The 23,822-nt window shown below is 41.2% G+C and overlaps 1 protein-coding gene across 1 annotated transcript in view; it reads left to right on the plus strand.

Annotated features, from left to right (window-relative positions):
• Positions 1-12,304: 12,304 nt before the first annotated feature.
• Positions 12,305-23,822, plus strand: part of MTPN (myotrophin) — a 30,742-nt gene continuing 19,224 nt past the window's right edge. The window contains exon 1 of the mRNA XM_030238474.2: positions 12,305-12,499. Within this exon, the coding sequence (XP_030094334.1) occupies positions 12,428-12,499 (72 nt within the window). The 5' untranslated portion in view covers positions 12,305-12,427. The remainder of the gene's footprint in view (positions 12,500-23,822) is intronic.

The raw sequence follows: 23,822 nt of genomic DNA on the forward strand, positions 1-23,822 counted from the left end.
TCTGGGAGAAAAAACTATACATAGGGATCATTTTTAGAATTGGGTACATACTGAAAAACAAAACCGTTTTTTTATTAGCAAGGCAAATGTAGCCAGCAAGATTCTGGATGGAAAAGTGCAGCAGCATCTGGGAATTTGCAGAGCTGAGCTGCTGAGATACAAGTGACTGGAAGAGCAGTGTGAATACCTGCCCATACCTTTCTCTGGTGACTTGGTTATGAACATGTCTGTTCTGGTGAATATGAATTATTTATGCTTCATTCATAGTTTTTTAAGTAAGCAGACAGTTACGAAAGGCTTAAATTCCCAGAACAGGAACATGACTAATCCTCATAGGAAAACCAGGTTTGAGGACGTCAGACTGATTGTGCACCCACTGAAACAGGATTAAAGCAAGTAGAAATCTGCATGAATATTCAACCTGCAGAAATATGTTCTAACACTTCTCTGCATAATCTACACACACACGCATGCAAACAGACCTGCAAAGGGATAAGACCTATAATTACAACGATGGCTTCATTTGATTTTACAAGCAAAGAGATAATCTTTGAGTATCCAGGTGTGTGATAAATATGAACATAATACACGGAGAGTACTCACACCTTTACATAGCTCCAGGTCATTCCTGCTTTATAACATTAGGTCAGGATAGCTTCTATTTTGTGCCCAACCTCTTTATCTCTGCCAGATAAAGTCAACCTAAACCCATGAAAAATTTATCCATAGATCTTAAAGCACTTTATAAAGATGGACAGGTATTATTTTAACTCAACAGATGTAGAAGATAAGACTAAACTCATGCAGGAGGTTTCAAGTCTTTAATCATACACAACTAACCATGCAACCCTCCATGCAGAAATCCTGAGAAAAAATCAAAATCATTTTGGTTGGAAAATACCTCTTAAACCATTCTAGTCCAACCATTAACCCAATGCTGTAAAGCCCTTAAATTACTTAAGCATGTTCTTAAGTGCCACATTTACATGTCTTTTACATACCTCCAGGGATGGTGATTCCAGCACTTCCCTGGACAGCCTGTTTCAATGCTCATCAACCCTTTCAGTAAGGAAATTTTTCCTAATATCCAACCTAAACCCTGCTGCACAACTCGAGCCTATTTGCTCTTCTCCTATTGGTTGTTTCCTTGGGAGAGGAGACCAAACCTCACCTGGCCACAACCTTCTTTCAGGGAGTTGTAAGAGCAATAAGGTCTCCTTTTCTCCACCCCCAGCTCCCTCAGCCGCTCCTCATAGGATTTGTACTCCAGACCTTTCCCCAGCTCCACTGCCCTTCCTTTGGACATACTCCAGCACATCCCTGTCTTTCTTGTAGGGAAGGGTGCAAAACTGGACACAGCACTCGAGGTGTGGCCTCACCAGTGCCCAGCACAGGGGGACAATCAGCTCCCTGGTCCCGCTGGCCACATCCCGTCTGATACACGCCGGGATGCCGTTGGCATGCTCCTGAAATCCCATTTAGCGTGTCTTCGTGTTGCACTCTCTGCACGCAGGAGATTCACTTCGGAAAGAAGCCACTAGAGGTCAGGCGGGATATAATCATGGCCACAATGAGAAGAGAGATTGCTCAGATTGCCATTAGCAAGAGAAATGAGGGACCAAAGCAACACATTAAAAAAAATATTGTCTACTTTTCATGTCAGGAAGCAAAACTGATATATACTTGAAATGATATATTCAAGACAGATCACATGCACTGGTATGAAATGATCAGAGAGGAAACAGTTTTATTAGATAGAAAAAAGGTGTGCAGGTAAACACAGGCATTCTATATAAACTGAAGATGTTCACATTAAACACAGCTGCTGAACAAACTCAGAAAGTGCTCAAATCTACCCAAAGTTTACTTATTTACTTTATCTTCAGCTGCCACCTGAAACAGGTTTTCCACATTGCTGTTGTTACACAAAGGTGCCTGGACAGGACAATATAGAGAAAAACACTGTAACACTCTTTTTTCCTCCTCTGAATGAGAGCTGCAGTCCCAGTCTCAAAACACATAGAATATACTGAAATGAGCACAACTGTTCAGCAGCTGCTTCCCTGAATCTCCCAGGCAGTTCTCACTGTTCTGGGATGTCCTCAGGGACATCTATTCCTTCAGTGGACACAGATGACTCAAGCTCATAGGCTCACAGGTGACCACTCCCTGTCACAAAACCAGAGGCCTAATTAGGCACCACTCAGTGGGAAAGCTGACCTGCAGCTGCCACAGCCTCCTTTAGCCTCATAGGTTTTCCTGGCCACAGGAAAACTGTTACTTCTCTCAAAAATACCCCTCCCCTCTGATATGGATACTCATATTCCCCTGCATCCTCTACAGGGCTGTAAGCTCAAAGACTAGGTGGCATTTTGTACTTCAGAGAGTTTCCTTAAACAATCAGGTTTCTTTTTCCCGTGCCACTTCACTACCTGGTGCACTCATCATCCTGCCTGACTTGCAGCTATGGACTTACTTCTATATTTCCTGGAAGCTTATTTCCCAGGAAGCAGCCAAAATAACTCCTCCAACACTGACATTAAAGTAGGCTTAGTAAACAAAAAGAAGGCCACAATAGCTATGGTTTGTTTACCCACTTGCAAATAGCCATATTTATTTTATCAGCTACCATACCCTCAGTGAACAGAAGAAATGATTGAAAATTCAGTAACATTTTCTAAGCTTCACATCTAACTGTATCTCCTACATTCCTGATTCACAATAGATCTGTAAATCTATATTTAGTGATACCTGTGTCTGATAGTTCTGTCAAAAACAGCACATCCAGGAGAAATATCATGTAATTCAAGTTAGCCAAAATCTGTATAGGCACTTGCCATCTACTAGACTCAGATAAGTGTATGAAGTGAGTCCTTAATGGTATTAGGCAAAAACAGAAAGAAAAAAATTTACACATACTTGCCACAATATGATGGGAAATAAAGACAAGACATGCAAACATATGTTACTCATTAAGAGAGAATTTGCTAATCCTTTAATACTGACAGCTCATGTCATCTCCAACAGATATTAAAAAGTAAGTCCCAAATCTTCTATTTAGCTGCTTCAATCTCAGAACCAAACTTACACAAAGCAGAAAAAGCTGAGAACTCTTCTGATTTATTTCTAAATAGGCACACAAAAATTAATGTCTAATTACTGCCTGTAACAATCTAAAGTTGTTTCTGAAACTGTGGCTAACAGTGACTTATTTGCCTCTTACCACTATGAACAGGGTCTACAGAGGCAAATTGAAAATTGCTGCTGTAGTCAGCTCTGGATCCTGTGTCCCTATACATTATATATACATGGCTTAGCTGTTTTAGTACTTCTAAACCATAGGCATAGTCAAAAATCCATGTATACTTCAGTTTCCTTAGATTCAAAAAAAAAAAAAAAAACACCCCTCAAAAAACCCCACAAACAAACCAAAATACACCAAACAAACAAATCAGAGGGCCAACTGTTCAGTTTCCATGAAGAGGAACAAGGAAACACAGACATAGGAAAAGTCATTCTTTTTCTCTTATTTGTATTTTACCTCCACTGCAATGTCCTGAATTTCACCTTGCACAGCAGCTGGAAATTAGACAGTAACACCTGGTGGATGGATAGAGAAAAAAATGTCACATGTCTGTGCACAGGCTTTGTTATTAGCATGTACATAATGTAATCTGCAATTGCCCTTCCTACGGGAACTGTGAGAAAACACTCTAAATACTCAATCAGGTGCCATTAGTGATTCTGCAAGATAAGGAAGATGTTCCAGAAAGAGGGAACAGATATGGGATAAGGCATACACAGCATGTGTTTTGTTCTCCAGAAAAGCTATATTAACACACTGCTCCAATACTCCATCCTCTGTGGCAGAGACAGAGTAGGCACCACCACAAAAACAGTGACAGAGCCCCCGAGCATATTGGCTGGATGGAGCAAAGCATGGATAAAAAGTGGCTCTCCCAACTCATGGGCGATAAGAACAAAGCTTTAAGATTATCTATAGCTATTCCAGGCATAGGACCCTCCCTCCCCTTTTCCAGGTTGACTGTATAACTTCATTAACCTGCTAAGGAAATAAACAGAAGTATCCTATTAGCACAAGGTGAAATAAACCATGAGAATCAGGTAGCCAGTCTTTTCCATTACTGGGGGTACTGCAGGCACTTTGGGAGGCGTGGGACAGCACAGAGCAGAGGCACCTGAGCTGCTTCCACTGCTCCAGCAGACATCTCCTAGGACAAGAAAGAGCAATGCAGATGTTTCTGTGCAAAGGGCACACGGTGATGGAGAGCTGCAGTCTGTTAACAGTGGTGATGGCTGTACCCTGTCACTGTGCCTGTCACTACAAACATCAGCAGCTGTGCTTCTGGAGTGTGACACACACAACAGGAGCAACCTGACAGTTGAGCAATACTTAGCTGTTCTCTTGAGATACTCCTGCAGTAATCACTAAAATGTTGGAATAATGAATGTTACAGGTTTGCTGGGGCCTTCAGTAACTGCACTATTAAAGTGAAAGATGAAATTGTAAGCCATTTCAATTTAGGATGGCATTTAGTCGTTCCACTGCCTGCTAGGACCGTGAAGAATGCAGCAAAAACATTCCCTGGGAAGATAGAAGGGGCAGCATTGCAACACAACATTGCTCCAGACTGTACTGTACCAGAGATGCACTCCATACTAAGAGCCAAATGTTTCATAATCCATACAATCAATGCAGCAAGACAAAGATACACCCACTCAAGGAAGCTACTCCTTTCTGCAAAAGGAGGCACAAACTCTTACATAGATTATGGTAAGAGCATTATCACAGTTCTGCCTCTGTTAATATAAAGGGATGCCCCGTATATTAAATAGGAAATGGACAAGAGAAAAATAAGGAAAGAGAGGAAAGAAGGAAAAAAAGATTAAAAACCAAGATGCTGCTTCAAAGTAAGGAAAAGGCTGATTAAAAATGGACACTAAAGTCATTATGGTCAGCTGAAAAACACTGGCTTTCAAGCACAGTTTTTTCAGTTTATATAACCTGTCAGACTTTTATAGGAAAAACACAACTGGAGACACAACTGAAATACAAATCACATAAGACTATGGTTAGTTAATGTGAAACAAGAACATTATCATTAATGTAGAAAACTAAACATTTTCAGAGCTGTACCACAAAAAAATTTGTAGTGTGTCTATGGTCTTTCTTGCATCTGTTTCCAAACATATTTATTTTTTGAAACAAAGTCTCAAAAAACAGGATACGTTCCAATTCGTGAAGAAATCTATGCATCAAAGCATCTTTTTTTCAAATGCTTCTACAAAGGCAAGTAATAACTTTAACTGATTCCTTAGACTTTTCTATTCTGCATCTCAGCATATGATGGTCAGAAAAAACTACATCAATATTTGCAATATTTTTCACTGATACAACATTCTTCACCTGAGCTTCTCAAGGCTGTCCATGACTGTAGAAAAATATTGGATTATGGATGGGAAAAGGAAGGCATAAAAAATAACAGCTGGGACAATGGAGTCCCCCTGTGGCACTGTGAGTGTGACTGTTATTGCTTATTGTTTGTTAAATACCACTAGTGAATAAGGCAAAACCCAAGAAAATAAGGAATTTACTGTCCTTGCCTTTATAATTAAAAGGAGATACTTGGCTAATCAAACACATTGGAATATTCAAAATATTCCTCAAAGTATTAGATTATACAAATTAGCGCAAACACACATAACTGAATGAAGGGGGTTTTGTAGTTTTGGGGATTTTTAAAAATTTTTTGATTGGTTGGAGGGTTTTCAGATTATTGGTTTGGTTTTTTTTTATCTTCTGATGCTTATAGGACAACCAGTATAGCTGTGACAAGCCCGCACAAATCCAGGACCACACTGCTCTGAAAACACAGATCCCAGGGTGGAACCCTGAGCGGTACCTCAGTGGTGCCAACTTAGAGATGATACTGAGTGGACTATGAGCATTAATTTTCCATCACTGTTTTCAGATGCCCAAATAATAAAACTCCTGTGTATAATCTGTATGATTAATTTGGACAGTTTGAACTTGGAAACTGTTGGTTTGATTAAAGCAGATTTATTCTGTATCTTGTAATCATAACTTCTGTGTTTTCTAGAACAATGACAGCTTATAGTACACATGCAGACTATATACACTGTAGAGTTTCAGACAGTCCTTAGTACACTTAAAATATGAAACTCTTTCAAAAATAGCAAGATTTGGAAGCCAGCAGTCAATGTCTCTCTGTCATGGTTTAAGCCTGGCACCTACTGTGAGATATGATCAGAGACAGAGCAAAGCAGGCTCCAACTTAAGGTTAAAAGGAAAAAAAAAGCATTTATTAACCTACAACTACAAAGGAAGACACACAAAACACAATAGAACATAAGATGAAAACCTTCCAAAATTCTTCCTCCTCCCCCCACCAAATTTCCAATTTCATTGCCACCCTTCAGACAGTCGATTCTCAGTCTCTCGAGGAGAGAGGAGTCCCTCTTGCGCCACACGCCTTCCATGTCCAGTGCTCTCACCACTGCACATGGATCAGAGCTGCTTCTAGGGTTTTCCATTTTAAGGATACTTTGACCAGTTCCAAAGGGAGCACAGTCCTTCTCTTTTTGGGACACCTGTCCCCCCCAAATTTCACCCCCTGGGGCCGAGGGGTCTCTTGAACAGAGATCGTCTTCTTCTCTTCTTCGAGACGGAGGGCACCACCACCACCCTCCTCACCCGTCGTCTCTGTTCACTCCTCCACATCACTGCACTCTCTTGGCTTGAGCCATCGCCTCCCCCTAGAATGCAGTCTCTGTGGCACAGAAACACCAGTGGTTCTGCCGTGGCTACACAAGAAAAGTCCAGCCCAAAGCCACTCCATCATCTCCTCCCACCTAGAATTTTCTTAACATCTTCTCAATTTCAACAGCTTCTCAATCTCATCAACTTCAGGAGGACTCAGCTTTTGCAAGGTTCTCATCTTCCTCAGAGGGGTTAAAAGTCCCGAGCTCTCTCTCTCTGCCGGTTTACTTCATCAACTCCCACACTTGGCTGCCCTGCTGGGCACCCCCCCCCTTCTCCTTCACGCCGGGCCACTATCACAGGCACCACAGGCACGGCTCTGTCTCTCTCTCCCTCGCAGGGGGGGTGGGGGAATGGAGGATGGCTGCCCGAAGCCCTTGCAATGTTCTCCTCCACCCTTGGGCCCAGGCCTGGCCTACCTCTCTCTCCGGCCACATGGCTCCCCTCCCCCCCTGCCCAGCCAAAGGAGCTGGGCAGGGGGGTCTACTCACTCTCAAGCGGGACTCCAAGAGGAAGTTCCCCTGGGAGATCACAGCTTTTAACCCCTGTGTTCTCAGAGGCGTATCCTGCCCTCAGTGGACAAACCAGGTGCCAATATTAAATCTGAACACTGATTGGATTGCCCACACCATCACAAAAAACTTCATTTCCTTTCAAACCACGACACTCTCCCACTTGCAAAATCTTTCCACCACGAATAAAGGGTCTCAGAAAATTCCTGTTAAGAGTAAGGAAACCGTAACACGCGATGAAGTGCGTAGTTCACGAGTGGAAAATTGCAGAACTAGCAAGCAAGAGATCCTGAGGCAGCTCCTTTGAAACTTCTGGAAACTTTCTTGATTTTTCTCCTACTCCTGGTATTACCCAACCTCTCTGGTCCTTCTTTCACCCAATGCATAAATTAGATATATTTATGTTCACTTTCCAAATGCAATTCTCCCACAAACACCTTTTCTGAATTAGAAATTACACCTATGCATGTATCCTTAGCCTTTTTTCCCCCTCAATGGCCACCATTTCCACAAAAGACAGAACTTGGCTATCCAATTCTTCCATAAAGAGCTAAGAACTTCCACTTTTCTAAGTGCTAGTAAAATTCTAGAATATCACTTATGGTGTTACTCTAGGCAGCTGAGAAAATGCAATTAATAATAATAATAATAATTTATTTTCATTTGGCTAAAAAAAAAAATCACATGGGTATCACTTTCAGCAGTCAATTGTTTATTGCTTTAACAATGAGTACTGTGAGGGAAACAACGTGGTTACACTTCCTCTTTGTTAGTATCAGCCTCTAATGCATCCAACTCTCGCTTACTAGCAGAAGATTTCACCTTTGTCAGCTCTGCAAAGCCCAAGCTGTTGTGGAAAAAAACCCAAACTGCAACCTATTCAGCCTCTGGCCCATCAGCAATGCTACAGGCTAAGTTCTCCTGATTGTGATGCTCAGCTGTCCTGAGCAGTCCCCTGCTTTGGAACAGGGATGTGTTGACACTCACAGGCAGCATGGCAGGGTTAGATACCCTGATGCTTAACCCTTCATTTCAAAGGTTTGCTTGAAGGCAATTCCAGCGGCCAAAGGAAAATTGAGGACTGACCCATTTTAGTCAGCCCTTGTGATGCTGCAGATGGAGTGCTGCTTCCAGGTTTGCACTTCCCAGGGTAAAAAGACAGCAGCATGTTGGATTGAGTCCACTGGAAGATGACTAAAGTGATAAGCTGGCTTAAATAATTGACATGTGACAAAAACCTCAAAGGAATTGGCTTGTTTAGCCCTGAGATGACAAGGCTGGGGTAGGGGGATCTTACTACTGTCTTCCCCTATCTCATAAGAATTCAGAGGAAAGACAAACACTCTTGAAGAGGTAGAAATGGGACAAGAAATAACAAATAAAAAGTTACAGCAGTGAAATTGGGACTAGAAAAGAAGGACTTCTTGTTTTGTGAAAGCAGTCAAACACCAGGATAACCTACCAGAAAAACTTGTGGCTTCATCACACTTTAAGATATTCAGAACTCGGCTGGTTGCCCTGAGGCATCTAAATTAGCCCTGCTTTGAGCAGGGATTAGATCAGGTTCATTCATCCAGGGGTTCATTCCCACCTAAATTATTTTGTGTGTCTAGAATTTAATGACTTTGATTTAAAGAAATAAAGAGATTATCAAAAGATAATTTCTTGAACATCTATTTTCTATGGCCTACTCTTGAAAAGATAGAGTTATAGAAATAAAAGGTAACTTGCTTTGTGCAAAGGCACAAAGATTTTAGCTTGCTTTAGTCATGGGTAATAAAATAATGCAACAATAACTCACATACATGCTCTTGTAAATAAAAAGTGCAGTATATCACAGCTGAGATGGCCACAAAACACGGAGCATCACCAGGCAATTTCAGAAGTCTTTAAGAACTTACCCAAAGAGAGCAATACCATACCACATCAGAAGGCTTCAGGTATCTGCCTTTCTTGCTCTTTAGCCCAACCTTTTGTACCCCTCACGCTCATGCACTGCACCTGTGTGCCCTCTGTTCCCTTTGGAGATTGGTCAGGGCACCTGGGCACTCCATGACTCATTACCCTCAATGCTGGTCACCTGTCCTGCAGAGCTGCAGCCCATTGAGGATGAGGCTCTGCTGCAGCCCCACCCCCAATTACCACAAACCATGTACCCACAGCAGCACTTAGATGTGAAATAAACAATGAAAACTATAATAATGAAAGAAAGGAAACCAAAAAGGAGATTTGGACTCTGTGTTAATAAATAAGTCCAGCCTGATTATGTATTATGGGTCAAACTTCCAAACCATTATTCATCTTCTGATTTGGCTGAGAGTATTTGTCAACATTGAATCATCCCTTGATTTAGTTTTCAGAGCCAGCCTCTTGTTTAGTAATTCCTAATTGTGTTTGCGATACAGTGTCCAAAGAAAAGGCATTTCCACTCTGTGGGAAGACACATCTCCATAGAATGACACCCTTCCGCACCACCAAAGGCTGGCCCCAAGTGACTTTCTGAGGCCCAGCCTCACTGGGTTTCATTAACAAGCAACAAAGAATGGGTGGTGTGTGTCTGACTTTGTCTGCTTCCCCTCCTGCTTCAAGTCCAAGAATGAATACAGTCAGTAAGTGTTGGGTTTCCTTGTCTGCAAGTTTTGCTTGACCTTGGGAAAGAAAAAAACAACCCTTCTTTCCTTTTCCTTTCCACTCCCTCTTTCTTCAGTATAAATACAAGCTAATAAACAGAAAGAAAATCAATTGTTCAGTTTTCACTTGTCACTCTTGTGTCAGTTCCATAAGTTTATCTAGGCTGTTATCTGTCACCTTTATTATTTTCTCCTCAACAGACTGAGTTCTATATGAGGGTATTTTATATTACTGCTTGGCTGCTGTTGCTGAACTAACAGCTATTGTGTATGAATTGTTCAGGATAACACAAAGGGAATATAGCAAGTATGAGATCAAACTCGTGATTTTAAATCAAACCTGCAATGGGACCAATATGTATTCAAGTCTCCTCCTTGGATTTTTATGTTGTTTGTTCTCTGGGTTTTGTTGGCTTGGTTTGGTATTTTAGGTGGATAGCTGAATTAATTAGATTATCTTTTATTCTAGACTGTTTGTGTGCTGTATTTATGATTAATACAAGCAGATACATTATAGAATACCAACAGTGTATAATGGACTGCAACAATGAATTCCAAATTATTTATTAAAACAGACTGGGACACTAGCAGTAAGGTAGGACTTCAAAACTTTCTCCTTAACCAGTAAGGAGAAAGTTGCATTTTATCTCAAATGGAGTAACTAGGCCAGAAAAGGCACAGTTCATTAATCCAGCAGTTTCCCTACACTTTAACTCATTATCATAGAATGATGGATTCACAGAATCATAGAATGGTTTGGGTTGGAAAGACCTTAAAGATATATCTAGCTCCAAGCCCTGTGCCATGAACAGGGACAATTTAAATTAGACCACATTGCTTCAAGCCCTGTCCAGTTTGGTCCTGACATTTCCAGGGATGGGGCATCTGTTAACTTCCTTGGTGTTATAGCTAGATAATGAGATGATTGGCTCTCACAATTAAAAGATAACTATTGTGTGAATATTAAGAAAAGCTTTAGTGATGTGTAGTTATGTTATTGTAGTTCAGATGTCCTCTGTTCTCCCCACAGTTCCCTTTCCCCCCTGTATTGTTGCCATCAGACAGCCAGGGCTGTCTAGGGCAGGTACAAAGAAGGCTGCACACGTGTCCCTTGCATGGGGCAGGTGGGAATGGAAAAGCTCAGGGGGTGCAGCATGGCAACACCTGACCTCTAATCCAGTGACAAGCAAGCAGTCTCCACTGATAAATGGCAAAGAAGAGCTGACTGACAGACTTTGGGAGGGGCCAGGGCTGGCTGATGCAACCCCAGGGGTATAAAAGGCTGAGCATCCATCTTGAAGATGGACTGGCCATGTGGAATCCATGAGGGCAGTTCCCAGTGCTGCAGCTTTTTCCTTATGTAGTTGTTTGTTGTATTTTTGTTAAGGTTTAATAAACTGGTTTAACTTTTCAAGTGAGCAGCTGTCTCTCACACTTGGGCAACTGTCCCAGTGCCTCACAACCCTCACAGTAAGGAAATTCCTCCTAACCTGTGTGTCTTCATCTTGCCTCCAATCACCTGGAGGAGTTCAAGAAAAGCCTGGATGTGGCACTCAGTGCCATGGTCTGGCAGGCATGGTGGTTCTGGGTCACAGGTCAGACTGGATGATCCCAGAGGTCTCTTCCAACCAAACTGTTCTGTGATTCAGACCGGCTACAGGCACTGCAGAGCAGCTCCAGCTCTGAGGTTGTTTGGGGTGCTGTTTGCCAGGGGGGATTAGGGAGAGCGGCTGCCTGTTGGCAGACAAGCCTGAGTCACACAGCAGGCTGTGTTCCGTACGCAAAACATGTGGCTTCGTTAAACAGATGCAACCGCCGAGTGCCAACATATTAATTAACCACCACATCCTTCCTTTCATGTCTCCCCGCTGCTGCTTTGGAAGCATTATGATAATTATCCGCAGCTCAGAGCCTCGGGGTTGGCAGAACAGCTATTCAGACACGTGGTGCCCGCAGCGGGAACTGACTGTGAGGGCGGATCCCGCGTCCTGGCCGTGCCCGGCCGAGCTCGGCATGGCACGGGCCCGGCCTAGGCCGCGTCTCCATGGCAACCGCGGGGCCCGGGCGGGGTGCAGGGCGCATGCGCAGCCCACCCTGCTCACCCTCCTCTTTCCCCCCACGGTATCCCGGGGAACGCGCGGACGCCGGCGGCGCGCGCATGCGCCCTGCGCCCCGTGTGCCGCCGTCCCGCGTGGGCGTCTCGGCGGAGTGGGGGCCGGGCACGGGAACCGGAAGCGGAAGCGCGGCCGCGCGCAAGAGAAGCAGCTCCTCGCCCCGGCGGGACCGCCCGCGCTGCCTCGTGCCCGGCCCGGCCCCGCCCCGCGCTGCCCGCGCGCTTTTCCCGCGCTGCCCCGAGCCCGGCCCCGCCCCGCCCGGCAGCCGGGGAGGGGCTCCCGCCGCCCGCGCCGCCGCTCGCGCTCCCGGCAGCTGCCGCCGGCCCCTCGCCGCCTCGCCCGCCCGCGTCCCCCCGCCCGGCGGCCGCGATGTCCGACAAGGAGTTCATGTGGGCCCTCAAAAACGGAGACTTGGATGAGGTGAAGGACTACGTGGCCAAGGTAGGAGGGGGCGATGGCGCGGGCGGAGGAGGGAGGGAGGGAGGGAGGGATGGATGGATGTGCGCGCAGCCCCCGGGATGGGGCTAGGGCAGCGGGAGCCGCGGCCTGGGCGGGTACGGGCGCTCCGTGGCCGTGGGCTGAGCCCCGTGTGGAGCTGAGGGCCCCCTCCCCCTCCTCGGGGCCACTCGGTTCCTCTGCTTCCTCCTTCTCTCCTGCCCCCGGCTGCCCCTCGCGCATGCCGGTGGAGTCATTCCGTGTCACTCCGTGAAACTTAATGGATTGACAGGCACGATCCAGGTCCCTGATCTTGTGTGGATTTGTGGCCTCGGTTTGGTTATCCTTCCCCTCTGTGCCTCAAGGCTCATCCTTAATAGGGTGATGCTAAGCTACCGGGTGTGCTGAGGCTTAATTCATTAACCTTCTGGGAAGTGTGTTGATAGCTAGTCAGGGCGAGTGCTCGGGAGCAGCAGACACCTGTGTGATGGCTGAACAGTCCTCAGGTACATGGCAGGATTGGAAAGCTGCATTCTGTCCTCGTTTGCCTTCTCTTGTCACTGAGGTTTATGGGAGAAGTACACAAAGGCAACATCCTGCTTCGGCGAATCCTTACTGTTCAGGAAGATTGTCTGGGAACTGTTACATCAGAGCAGAGATGTACATCTAATTTACCTGTAATTATTTTGATCTCCAAACAAATTAATGATTGTCTTTGGGAGCTTGACACATGCTGACACAACTTGCCGTGATGATTTAGGCTTCTTCTACTCCAGTTGTCAATTTTCAAACTCGTAGTGCTCCTGGCAAAAAGTGTGCAAGTACTTCCAGCTGCTTTAGTACAAAGTCCAACAGCTTAGCCTGAATAGTCTTCTCTGACAGTTTCAACTAAGCTTCTGGACTTTGCATCAAAGTGGCTGTGCACTCACATGCTCTGCCTATAAAGTTCTAGAGGAAATAACTGGGAACAAAGTAATTATCCCACTTCAACTGTTTGCTAAGGGTTGTGTACCTGTGTCTGTGTAATAAAGTTGGGTAGTACATTGGTATGTCTAGTATCTTCTCAGATTTGGGGACTTGCAGAGCGTGTTAGCAGCATATTTGGATTTTTCCTACTGCTTTTAAATTGTTTCCATGTCTAGAAAATTCACTGCATGCTAGTGCATCTTTTGCTGAGGCAAAGTTTAATGCTTTGGCAGTGTCTTGGTTCAGTTTCTCTCTACAAGTTCACTGCAGTGCCAATGAGAGAGCTTTTTCTCTATTCCCACTCTCCCTGAGTGTCACTGCAACTCGTGTAGCAAATGGATTTATGTGATCACTCTTCATCTGCTTCAGTGCTGAGTCAAATACTTGGTTCCATCTGCTACTCAAAGAGGCTTGAGCCAGCCTGGATGCTGCTGTAGTAAAGAGGCTGAAGTCTGTCATCTAACTGCACTAATGAGGCAGACATCCTTAAAAGAGAGATACTCACTGGAGTTAGATGATTAGTGTAAAAAGAGTCTGCAATCCTTGAGTACTCTTACATTGTAGAACTGCTTCTGATGTAGAAGTTGAATAAACTCTGGGTGTCTTCTGTTGCTTTGTGATCTAATCTTATTCATACTTTTCTCACACTTCCAAGTATGTGTTGTGTCTTCAGTTGTTAAACAACCTACAAGAAGTCAAATGTTTTCAGTCCTTTTTGTTTCCTTGACGGACTAGTGGGCTAGTAAGCTCTTAGGCTGGTTTCCTGTGGAAACAGAGCTTATATAAGCAAGTTTTGGCTGATCCTTATCCTTCCTAGTGGTTTGTAAATTTTTTTCTGTCTGATTTTTTGTAAGTTTTACAGAGGTGCAGGTAGGTTGGTTTGGGTAAGGTAAATGAAGGAAGGGAAGGGAAGAGTAAAAGGAGGAGTTTAGGTTTTACTGTGTAACAGGAAATGCACGTTGAGGAGGGCAAGAGAACTCCATAAATCATCCGAATGTAGGAGAAGCCTCTGCTGGAACTTCACATTCTCAGTTCTGAGATTAATGAAATATGTGAAGGCAAATCATGCTTTGGTGGTTAGAGTTCTCAGGAAAGTATCTCTTCTGTGCTCTATGTTCTTTCTGACTTTCTTCCTTATCAGTTACATGGCTTCTGCTCCCTGCTGCTTTCCTGCTCTAAGTATGATTTAATGTTCAGGAATTTTACTTATATAAACTTTGCCATGGCATAAATTTCCTCTCCCAGTAAAGGGGGATGCAGTCACATATCTTACAGTCTCCATTTTCATAAAATTCTTCCTTTTCTGTCTTCCTGAAACTTTTGTTTTCCGGCTTCTCTTGTTTTGTTACTTGTTCTAGTCTTGTTTCCTCATTATTTGTTTGGAAACAATACAGCCTTTAACTGTGATCTTGCAGTTTTGCCACCAATTACCACATGAAGGGTTTGAACTCTGATTTTCATATCTGAATGGCAGGGCTTGAAATGCAAATTAGGTGACCCTGGGTGCTCTAAAAATAATATTAATAAAATATAAATGGATGCTATCAGTGGGACTGTAGGAATTGAACTCCCTTAATCACTCTGGACTTTTCTTCACTTGTGTGTAATAAGCTATGGAGGTTCTGTCTGTGAAGTCATAAATTTTTTTTTTTTTTTTTCCTCAAATCTGAGGTTTTGCTAGTAAGTACCAAGAAGAACGTGAATGTTTCTGCCACTTCAAAAGTTCCTGGACAAAGAAAGGCTACAGAAACAGAAGCAAGGGTCTCCATTTGCGTTAGGTATTTTTCTACATAGGTATTTTGCATTCTCCTGAAGGTACTTTATTCAGGAAAACTTTTGACAGAAAGAGTAGTTCTGAGGGGTGCCAATGAAACAGACAATGCCAAGTGATACTGCTTTGTTGCTTAGCAAAAGAGATCTCAGTGTTGCTAGTCTGCATTTGAATGATACTGGTGGCTTCTATTTGATTAAAATATGAAAGATTTTTTTTTTATAGTTTGAATATCCATGTAATTAATTCTGGTTTTGTAAGAGACATGATATTAGTGTCTACATTTCTCAACTTAAAACAGTGTCAACTTTTTCTTTATGGTAAATGTAAATTTCTCCTGGAATAGTGTATCTAGTGCGTTATGACAGCAAGTACAGTGTCAGCTATTTTTATGATGACTAGATTTAAAAGTATTTTTTACTGTTTTCTTCCTTTGATGTCTTCCTTTTTAATATAGCCAGCATATATTAGCTTCAGAGATGCCTACAGGAATCTAAGGGATTGAAGGAATTCTGCACTCTTCCCACATACATCCACTCAAATTTTTAAAATTCCTCAAGAAAGCAGAAACTTCCATGGGAACAACTGAATCAAATGTGCAGTTTAATGGGTGATGAGGACCCACGCAGCTGAAAGAAATTTACCTCCCTCAAGGTAGGGAGTGGGTTAAAAAGTACTAGTTAGAAGAAGAAGAAGTTTTATTAAGCCTACAGAATTTTTTTAACATGAATGGTGTTTGCTCTTTTTCCTTTTCTTTAGCCTTCTTCCCCAGTGGAATTAGATAAACTGTGCATTTGCTTAGGAAGGACTCTTCTATCACCATGTGCACATAGCATTTCCAATCAGCAGTAGATTTCTGAGGTGAAGTACAATTTCTTTTATTCACTAGGCATAAAGTTTTTGGCAAGATAAACTTAGCTTTGTAGGAGAGGCTTCAATAAATGTTTGTTCTGAAGTAAATTTATCTCCTGTAGCTAAACTGAGAATTCCCTACTTCCATGAGCTGATTTAATCCCTTACATCGTTTCCTAAACCTACCACTGCTTGCATTTAAGTTTGGTAAGTCAACTAACCTAATACCATAAGAAGATAGGACAGACAACAAAGCTGGAAGCACCAGATTTTTACTGGTCAGAGGACTGGGAGGTTGAAGTTATGGTAGGCTGTGAAATGGATGTTTCTAGAAAGTGGTCTCATAGGCATTTCTGGTGTGGAGTCTTGTTTTTTTAAATAATGAAACAAACAAAACCAGATTCCTGGAGGACCTGCCATAACTCATCTAGACAACAGCGACCACCTGTGTGTTCCTGACAGAGCTGTGATGCTGCAGTCTGCAGTTCTTTGGGATATGGTGAAGTTTGAATACATGTCTTGAGAAATGCATAAAACTTGACTGCTGCTTAACTAGGGAGGCTAAAATTTAAAAAATTGGCTAGAAGTACCTTTTTGAACAAGAAGCAGCAGTCAGGGCTATAGTTAAGTGTTGTGGAAAAGAGAGGAGACTTAAATATATCTGCAAGAAGAGAGATTAACATGGAGTAATAAGTAGCTTTTAATTCTTGGGGATAACCTCTGTTCTCTTCAGTGTCCATTCCAATGACTATTACACCTTCAGTTAAAACTAAATGAAAGTGTGTGCTTAAATGGTTGCTGTAAACGAGTGGATTACTTGATTTACAGATAAAGTATATAATGGATACATTGAAATTCCCCTTATCTCATTATGCTGAATGCTGAAGTGCACATTATTATTATTATTATGGCTACCTTGATACCTGAATTGCCTCTGGTCAGGTAACAGGTTTCCTGCTCTTGAGTGACAGCCTGGAAGCCTGTCTGGATTACAGTGCCAGGCAGCTCTACCTCACTAGCTTGTCCAGGAGCATATCAGAGCTAGCCTGATCTGGGAGCTGCTGGACTGAGCTTATTCCCTCTGGGGCCTCTTGGATATCTCTGTAACTCCCCAGTGTTTTGCCAGCACTTTTACTATGAGGATTTGTCTTTATCTGCAGATTTTAAGAGTTGTGTTATTTTCCACTTGATTACTGTCGAGTCTGCTGAAGTGTGATTGCTAAAGATAATTTTGTTTTACTGCGTAGTTCTAATTAAACTTGGTGTTCAATTTACATTTTGCAAATTTTAACATGATGACCTAAATCCTTCTTTTATGGGGCAAGATAATTGTTTGCTACTGTAACCTGCCATTAGCAGGTTCCATTTTCATGGTGGAGTTGCCCTTAACCAAAATCCCAGGAATGTGCTAGAAGAACATCCAGAAAAACACAGCACAGCTGCCACTTCTTAGTAGTGTGCACAATAAAATGAATGAGGTTGTTGAAAACCACCTCTTCAGGATGGCTAATTAATTACCTCAGTCTGATCCAATAGAGTCTTAGGACATGTGGCAAAGAATTATTCAAAGATATTAATAGTTTGTGCATCAGTTCTTAAGTAGTTTATAGGAGCAGCATGGAGTAACAAACTTGCCTGCAAACCTGGCATTGTGATGGAATATGTGACTCACTGACTGAATGAACATCCCAGAATTCTCAAATCTCTCCCTTTTTTTTTTTGTGAAGGTACAGATAGAACTGATTCTTCAGCCATTTCAATTTGAAATGTAAATAGAGCTTATTCCAGCTGTGATCATTTGAATGATCATGAATCTGGGACTGCTAAATGTAATATTTTCTTTGGGATGTTGATGTCAGGCTATGGTAATTTTATTAATTGAGTTCGTGTCTGTGCTCTGAAAATCTTGGTGGCTTTAACATACTGCCTAAGTGATTCATAATTGACCTTTCTATGCTTAAAACCCAAGTTAAGTACTTACTTACTTGATTCTGTCTGGGCTGTTCTTACTGTGATGTTTTGTCCTGTGCCTAATGAGTGTTTGCTGCAAAAAGTAGAGTTATTAAGACCAGATAATAAAACATTGAATTTAATCTTTTTACTTTTTGCTGATGTACTAATGTATTCCATTCCCTAAATTGAAAGCAAATTTTATCTCTGAAATATATCCTGTTTTGTCCAAGTTTGTGGTATACAGCATATGCATTCCTAAGTATGACAGTCAAAGTTGGAAATAGGTTATGAATAACAAGCAGAGAATTTGGTGGTGTGAGGAAAATATTTAATTCTACTACTGCTCTTCTTCTTTCTTCCCTCTTTTATTGTAACCACAGTTTTCCCTCTTGTATCAGTTTTATCTTTAATAAATCCTTGTTTTTCAAGCCTAGCTCAGTTAGCTAATTTTTACTTCAGCAGAAGGCTTACAGGAGATGAGCTATGCTTTCTAGAACTCCAAGAGAACAGTTCTTCAGTGGTATGGATCTGTAACCATTTGGAATAATGTGTGGAAAGCTGAGTTACATGTGAAGATGTGAGATGCAGTGAATATTGACTTGGGTGCCGTGGGGTTGGTGACTCATGCAGGCCACATAAGTAAAAAATACTGAATGAGTGGAGCTTGTAGCAGTGTCAAAATGCATAAATAAGGATTCCTTTGGGTAGTTCTCAATAGACAAAACAACTTCTATGTAGTTTTCCTGAAGGACCACAGGCTCAGCTGGTAATATAAAAGGATTTGAAGATAAAATATTCTACTTAAGTTCAAGGAGAACATTGTGGGCTGAGGGTTCTCATGTCCAAGAATTTTTATGTCTGATTAAAGGTCAGAAGAGAAAATTTAGGAAAGATGCAGAAAACCAGGGGATGTTTATGATTGTATTGCTGAAGTCATGGGGATACAGTTTTATGTGAAGTATCTGTTGAATTTAGCATGTTTTTTATGGTTTCATGTTAATGCTTGTTTGAACTTCTGAATATGTGTCCACACAAAGTTACTTCTTTCTGCCTAATTTTCCCACTTCTCAAGCTGAAGGTTTGTGTTAAATTATTCCTAATTTTTAATACCCTCCATAGTAAAATGGATGTTCAATTTCCCAGTACAATTCTGTGGAAAGAAGTTGTCATTTCCATAGACAGATCTATTGCTAGGACAAAAGCATGAGCTGGAATTAATAAGTGCCAATAACTGACCAGTTGGTTATACAACAGTTGTTTTTCTTACAAGTTGCTGTTTCAGCAGTTTTGAACAGTTAGATGTTCTTCTGCTTTAGCTCATTATGAGGAGGGGTAGGTACAAATCAGTACAGCTCGTATTAAAGTGAATTTTAAACTTTTATTGGATGCTGGGTAGGAGATTGACTTCTTTTTATAGTAAACTGGTGTTAAAGCCTATGTTGATTGTGATCGGTGATGGCAGATTCTAGTCACAGGCCACAGATGGGGAAGGAAACAATACTTTCATTTAAATGGTTAAGGAACTGCTATCTGTAGTGTTGCTATTTTGACTTGGAATGCAATCAGTACTAATAAGTCCTATTGAGCAAGCTACAGTGTTTGTCTTAATTCTCTGTTTGATTGGAATGTACTTGGTGTGTTTTGTGTGGGGTTTTTTGTTTGGGGTTGTGTTTTTTTCCTCTTTTTAATAAAGACTAGGGTAGCAAATAATTTGTTTTCCCAAAAGCAAATGAAATTCTGATGAGGGACAGTAGGAAGGGAAAGAAAAATATGGACTTGAAAACTCATAATGCACATGAATATGGCTTTGAAGTAGCTTGAGGGAGTTGGGATTTGGTGCTTTTAGCACTTTGCCCATTTTTACATTCTTTATTAGTATTTCTTATGCAGTGTAATTCTGTAGCTCAGTTCAGATACATTGTTTTTTGCCAAGGGCATTGCATTTCTTCAAATAAAGAATTTTTGTGTGTTTCTTGCTGCACCAAGAAGTAGAATATGGTCTGCAGTTTTGTCTTTGCTTACAGACATTTCTGCCTTCCTCGGTGGTTACAGGCCAGAAGGGAAATGGTGAAATCCTTTTACTTAGCCTTCAGCTATGCTTTGGAAATCAAAGAGAGTAATTGCATGCTGTGGCTAATGAGCTGAGCAGACCAAAACATCACTAGATAGGTGTTCTTGAGATTGCCCTGTCACACTTCCAGCCAAAGTTCAGAGAATGTTCTGAGTCAGTTTATACAACAAAATTGTGTGTCAGAGTTTCTGATGAGCTAAGATGAAGTCTTGGTAATTATTGTTGGATGACTCATTCTTTCATTTCCCAAACTCTGGTCATTTATGAACTTGCTTTTTAACACACTTGTGACCTATAAATTAGTGATTAGTTTCAAGCAGGAAAGATGAGCTGTTAGGCCATTTGAGACAATAGATAGAGAGCTGTCCATAGAACAGTTACCATCAGCATCTCTCATTTAAACTGATTTGTTAATGACACTATGAAAGCAAATACCATAGGCAATAAATGTTTAAAAAGTATTTTTCTGTTTGTTCAAAAATACTTCCAGTGCTTGATTCAGGTAATGCAATTAAAAGTAGAAGATTTCAAGTCAAATAAGAAAGACGCCTGGAAAGTTCTTGTGAGGTGTGGTCTGCATTTCTGTTTGTGCCCTGTATAAAGAAAAACCAAACAAATTCACCAAAAAACTCAGAGAATCCTTTGTACTCAAGTGAGGCATTTGTGAGGAACTTTATTTCTTGGATTGCTGACTTCTCAGTAACTTCAGTAATGTTGTTAACTGTTTCTTGGATAAAGTCATGGATATTTAGCAAAGTTTAAAAAACTTGAATTTGGCTTGTGATAAAAACAGTAATTGTCTGTTATTTAAATTTATCTTGGGCATAATGACAGTAAATATAATTACTTTCAAAATAGGATCCTCTAATTAGAGTATAACATGAGATGCAGTTTAGTTCCATTTCTATGAAAAGTTAATGGGCTGTATTTACTAAAGCATTTTCAACAGTAATTCCTGGAGAAAATAGCTTAACTTTTGTAGGTGGATTATTTCAAACTTTAAAGTGCAATACCAATATTTATACGTTTTAAGGAAAGTATTACAGTGAAGCTGAATATTCCAAGTGTGTATAATTGGTTTAGGGAGCCATTCAGTAGTTGCTAATGCATATGTTTTTAAGTTTATACTGCTTAGAAAGCAGCATTTATTTTATGGATGTAAAAATAGCTTTTCTGATCGAGTTTTTTGCTTCCATGTTTTGTTTTTGCATGACTCCAATCACCAACTGCTTCATCATGTCAACAAAACTCTGCATTAAGGCACAAAACTTCTAGAACTCATTAATGCTGCTTTTGACATTTCATATCTTTTTATGCATTGCTGAATGAAGAAAATGTAAATTCACTGTGCACCAGAAAATAACACCTGTTAATCTTATAGGAAAATCTATTTAGAAGCTAAGCTTTATTGCTTTGGATTTGATAGAACACTTGATTTTGCCTTGGACATATCTTTGTTCAGTTTCTGGAGAGGTAATTCCTGCTTTTGGTGCTAAGCCTCAGTTAAAGCACTTAAATTCAGGGAATTTTTAACCATAGCAATAATCTTTGTGGGATACACTCATCTTCCTGTTTATTCTCTCATCTCTTCCTGATACAGTACAACCTGAGCTTTGAGAATTCACATTTATTATTATTGCAGGGGTTTTTACTTAGTGTCTTTAGATTATGCAGAGAATTCAAAATACCAAGCTGGCATCTATTGAAACTGAAACCCAGTAGCTGGCGCCGTGTGTTTGCCTCAAAGGAAAACATCCACTTCCTGTTCATTCCTTGGACAACATGTACTGAGCAGTTTAATGCAGAACTTGATGTGAGGCTCTTCCAGAAACTGAAAGTGTTTTAATTGGCAGTTAACAACTCAATGCAGAATGTGGCAATGGCTGGGATCCTTTGCTCAGCTGCTTAACTTTTGGAGCAGTTTCTGACATGTTAAGGTGGAGAAAAAAAATTCCTTTTTTCAGGAACAGGTGTTCTTTTGTAGATTTTTCTGTTTTCGTTGTGTCATCTGTTGTCAGTTTGATGATGGTCAATTACTGAGACAGAATTAATGCTCTGATTCCTGGTTTATGTATGGTTGATGGCTCCTGTTTAGCAATCATCTGGCACCCATGTGAGCTGAAATATCTTCTCTTAGAATAGGTATCATGCAAATCACATCATCCAAAAGACACTGGTAACACATGAAGTCTGGCAATATAAAATCCAACCCATTTAGGCCAGCTCATTGTTGCCTCTGAAAATGGACACTGCACTGTGTGCAGTAGATGCAGTGCTTAACACAACTCTTCAGAGTGAACATTAGGTTTATGTCAACTTAGGGTATAAAGTCATTAGATTGATCTGCAGTTCTTTAGAATTAATGGTTAAAGGCTTTTATTGATGTTTGTGGCCGCCACATCAGGGCTGACAGGTGAGTCCTGATGCTGGAACTAAAGCATTTTAACTTTAATTCTGAATTCTAACAGTTTTTCTAAGCAGAGACAGTTTGGTAAGTGTCCAGTCATTGGCTGTTTCAGTTTGTCATCCAGAATATTTTGTGCAGTAACATTTATCAGTTAAAGAGGCCATCTGAACAGAGAGCAATGATACCTTTGTCTGCAGCAGCTTATTCTGTCAGAACTATTTGCTGCCATTACTCTGAGCTGTTCCCTAACTAAGAAACAAACTTATAAATGGAAATTCATAGGAGGTAAGAGAAGCTGCACGACTGGGCCCTTCATTCCTGTTTCATCCCTTGCTAGTGCAAGTAATGAGTGGGTTACATTATTTCTCACTCAAATCTTACACAGGTTAAGCAGTTTTGGGGGGGAGTAAAACTGTTTTCAATAACAGTGTTTGGCACATCTTTGAAGCTGGAATTGTAGCATGAGCTTCTAGAAGCTGTAGCTAGGAAACAGTTAGTTCATTACTGTTCTACAGAACAAGTCATGTATCAGGTTTGTTTGTCTCCCAAAATGCTGATACAACTGAAGCACAGATGGCTCAGTAGTTCAGTTTATTTAGCAGTTGTTTCTGGAATTGTATTCATTTGACTGAGACAAAGGACTTCAGATTGCATTTGATTATGGTGGATAAGCTAGATACTTGTTTACCACCAACAAAAGCTGAAAAGTATGCTTGTTAAGCACCTTTTTGTTAGTTTAAGCCAGAATAAGTGTAGCAGTGCTTTATAAGCTTTTCAGAGTACTTTAGATATGATACCAAGACAGGCATATTAGTCATCAGGTTCATAATTCATTTTCTTAACTTTTATAGACCAAGTATTGGTGTTATTATTAGCAATTGAGGCTTCTCCTAAAGGAGAGAACTGCAAAGTAGATATCCATTTTTTACATGGACATCTACATCTGTCTGCTCTGGTTGTACAACTTCCTACAGAATGCCAGCTGGAGACACACACTATCCTCAGAACAGAAACCCCTTTTTGATAAACTGATGAGGGTCTTTTCGGGGGAATCTTGTGCTGCAATTCTTTGAGTAGCCTTTGTTTCATCTTTTTAAAAACAGAAGCTCAGTTGGATATTGCAGGATAAACTTATGGCAAATACTAGAAATGAATCCAGAAAAATAATGAAAATTTGATACTCATGTCTTCCGCCTCTTCCACAGGGATTTAACTTTCTGTATTCAAGTTCCCTTCTCAACATCTGTTAACTTGGATTTGGTTTTTGATCACTATCTCTACAGGATTTCTTGTGGATGTTTTTGCTATT

Source organism: Serinus canaria, chromosome 1A, assembly GCF_022539315.1.
Source record: "Serinus canaria isolate serCan28SL12 chromosome 1A, serCan2020, whole genome shotgun sequence".
Lineage (NCBI taxonomy): Eukaryota > Metazoa > Chordata > Aves > Passeriformes > Fringillidae > Serinus > Serinus canaria.